At 45.0% G+C, this 2,651-nt stretch overlaps 1 protein-coding gene across 5 annotated transcripts in view; it reads left to right on the forward strand.

The window, feature by feature from the left end:
• PCGF5 (polycomb group ring finger 5) overlaps positions 1 to 2,651 on the forward strand; it is an 84,348-nt gene that overhangs the window by 24,130 nt on the left and 57,567 nt on the right. For 4 of the 5 annotated variants that reach the window (XR_003549284.1, XM_006147632.3, XM_006147634.3 and 1 more), the window contains one exon: positions 1,962 to 2,250. Coding sequence is in view for 4 of the 5 variants with exons in the window: in XM_006147632.3 (XP_006147694.1) it covers positions 2,139 to 2,250 (112 nt within the window). In the remaining variant the exon portion in view is untranslated. Of the gene's footprint in view, positions 1 to 45; positions 188 to 1,961; positions 2,251 to 2,651 lie in introns of those variants that run through there. The other variant, XM_006147633.3, reaches the window with a different exon arrangement.

The raw sequence follows: 2,651 nt of genomic DNA on the forward strand, positions 1-2,651 counted from the left end.
GGGGCCCGGGCCCGCGCACCTGCCGGGCGGGGCGGACGGGCGCTCGAGCTGCTTGGCTGTGCGGGCTGGTCCTGCCGGAGGACGCGGAAAAGTTCCCTCCGCCCCCGCCCCGTCGCTGCTGGGACTTGCCGCCTCTGTCTTGGTGACAGGGCTCCTAAGGCTGACGATCTTAATACCACGTACCCAGGTCCGGGCCGGGCATTTCCTCTTGCAAGGGACTTTCTCTCACTTTGTAACTGCCTGGCAAATCTGTGGGAAAGGCAGGGCAGTTCATTCCAACGTCGGTAGGGAAGAGGAAGCTGAGACCCTGCATAGTTTTTTACGCTTTGCTGAAGGTCATGCAGGGCTAAGGGCCAGAACCCTGATTTCCCTGCCTGTTAATTACGCTTTCTTACTGTTACACCCTGAACACGATTTCCCGAACGGATAGGGTGATTGCACGCAGAACCTTTTCCCTGCACATGTGTTGATGGAATGATGCCGTTTACTTTTCCGGTTGCTTTATGCTTGCCTATGAGTTAACAGCTGAAATAGGGAGACGGTTCCTGTTTACAGAATGAACTTAGGAAAAGAGCACTTTCTTTCATGTTGTTTTCTGAGTGGACACATGGTTTGTAAGATACTCTTACAACATTTTTTGGTTAAGTATCGTTATTTGTATACGAGCCAACTATGCCAAACGTTTCTTCAAATATTAGTAACAGTGGGGACCAGCGGGTTGGTGTGGTGGTTAAGGTGCTGGACACTTCCACCTGGCCGACCACGGTTCTAGTCCTGGACTTGGTGGCTTGCATTCTCTCTCTCTCTCTCTCTCTCTCTCTCTCTCTCTGTGTGTGTGTGTGTGTCTGGTCAAATTAAAATAAATGAATGAATAAGTAAAATTAAATAAATTAAATAATTCTTTAAAATATTAATGGCAATTATTTCATTTGGACTGCATGCTAACTTTATGTAATTAACTCATCTAATCCTCATCAGCCTATGAGGCTGGACTCTCATATTCACTTTATGGCTTGCAAAATTTAGGTTTGAGGAGGAAAGTAACATTGCCAGGGTTATGTTTGCTAAATGTGACCAATTTCTATTGAGATTGGGGAGGGGGGAGGAGTAATGGAGGTGCTAAAATAACTTGGGTGTAACTGTAAGTCAAAATAAAAGGAAAATGTAACAGGAGAGAAATGTGTATTAAGGACTGGGGAGAGATTACACTGAGGGTAGCATTGGAAAAGGGTCTTAAGGATGAGTAGGGTGCAGACAGGACAGGAAGGGCTTGTTGGATAGGGACATAGCGCCTCAGTGGACCATGGGAGAGGAGGGAGCCATTGAGTTTGCTTGAGGAAAGGCATCGAAGGGTATGTAAAAGCTTGTCGAGGATCTTATGTGATAGACTGAGAAAGTTAAATGTTTTGGTGTGTAAAGAGGAAACATTGACACTCTTTGAGAAGAAGACCGAAATGTAGAATAAAATAAATCTGGTAGCAGAACACAAGCTGGATGGCAGTGGGAAGGTAGTGTACTAGCAGAGTGGCTGTGCATGGAATGGAAAAGAACATCAACCTGATTGACTACTGACAGGTTATGGGGTACAGAATGGAAAGAACAGGTTTCAGGGAGGATGATGACTTCACTTTTGAATCCTCTAACTTGTATTGGCAGGAACTCCTAATGGAGCAGTCAAGCAGATGGTTAAAATGCCTTACTGAAGAAGTAAGGTCCTCAAACTGGAGTTGATAGCTTTGAGTGTCATTAGCACAGAGGTGATAGTTGGGGCCCCAGGACTGGATGAACTGGCCTCTATCCTGCATTCAGTCTTAGCAGGTTTGCAAGTGCAGTGAAGGACGTGATATGTTCCACTCACCCACTTTAAAACCATAACATTTGTTGTTGATGTAATGATATTGAGACAGTACGAGGAATTTGACATCTTTTTCTCTTATCTTTAAAAATGATTTTGGAAACAGATATGGGAAAGCAGAGCCACCAAAAGGAGTGATGATCAGCGATCTCAAGATAAGGCTGGATGTTAGTTCTCATGCCTTGGGATATTGGGGACGTCACACCAGCTCCTGGGATCAGACTTCATCCACATAGTACCCCTCCTTGCCTGAACTATTAAAGCCAGTCTTAGCTAACCACGAATGGCTACCCAAAGGAAACACTTGGTGAAAGATTTCAATCCTTACATTACCTGCTACATCTGTAAAGGGTATCTGATCAAGCCAACTACAGTGACGGAATGCCTCCACACCTGTAAGTGATCCATTATTTATTTTATCTAACCCGTCAAAAGTTTTACCTACATGTGTGCTTTTAAAACTGCCATGTTTCGTTTCGACTTAACTTTTAAAAAATGAGTGGTTTAAGAATTTGAATTCATTGAGACTAGCAGTTAGCATAATAGCTATGTCGCTGAACTCCCATGTAGTTGACCGCGGTTCAAATCCCGGACCCAGGGGCTTAAACTCAACACCGGGTGCGTGTGCATGCATGGCCAAGATCCCGAGAGGAGAATGGAGGAGAAGGGATTGTGATGTGGCCATCTCCCCTGGGGGGGTGATTTCTCACTTTCTGTCTCTCTGTCTCTCTCTTGTCTTTCTGGCGAATGCACGTGCCCTATAGCAAAAACCTCTCACAAAAAAAAAAAACAAAAA

Source organism: Tupaia chinensis, unplaced genomic scaffold (genome assembly GCF_000334495.1).
Source record: "Tupaia chinensis unplaced genomic scaffold, TupChi_1.0 Scaffold000217_1, whole genome shotgun sequence".
NCBI classification, from domain to species: domain Eukaryota; kingdom Metazoa; phylum Chordata; class Mammalia; order Scandentia; family Tupaiidae; genus Tupaia; species Tupaia belangeri.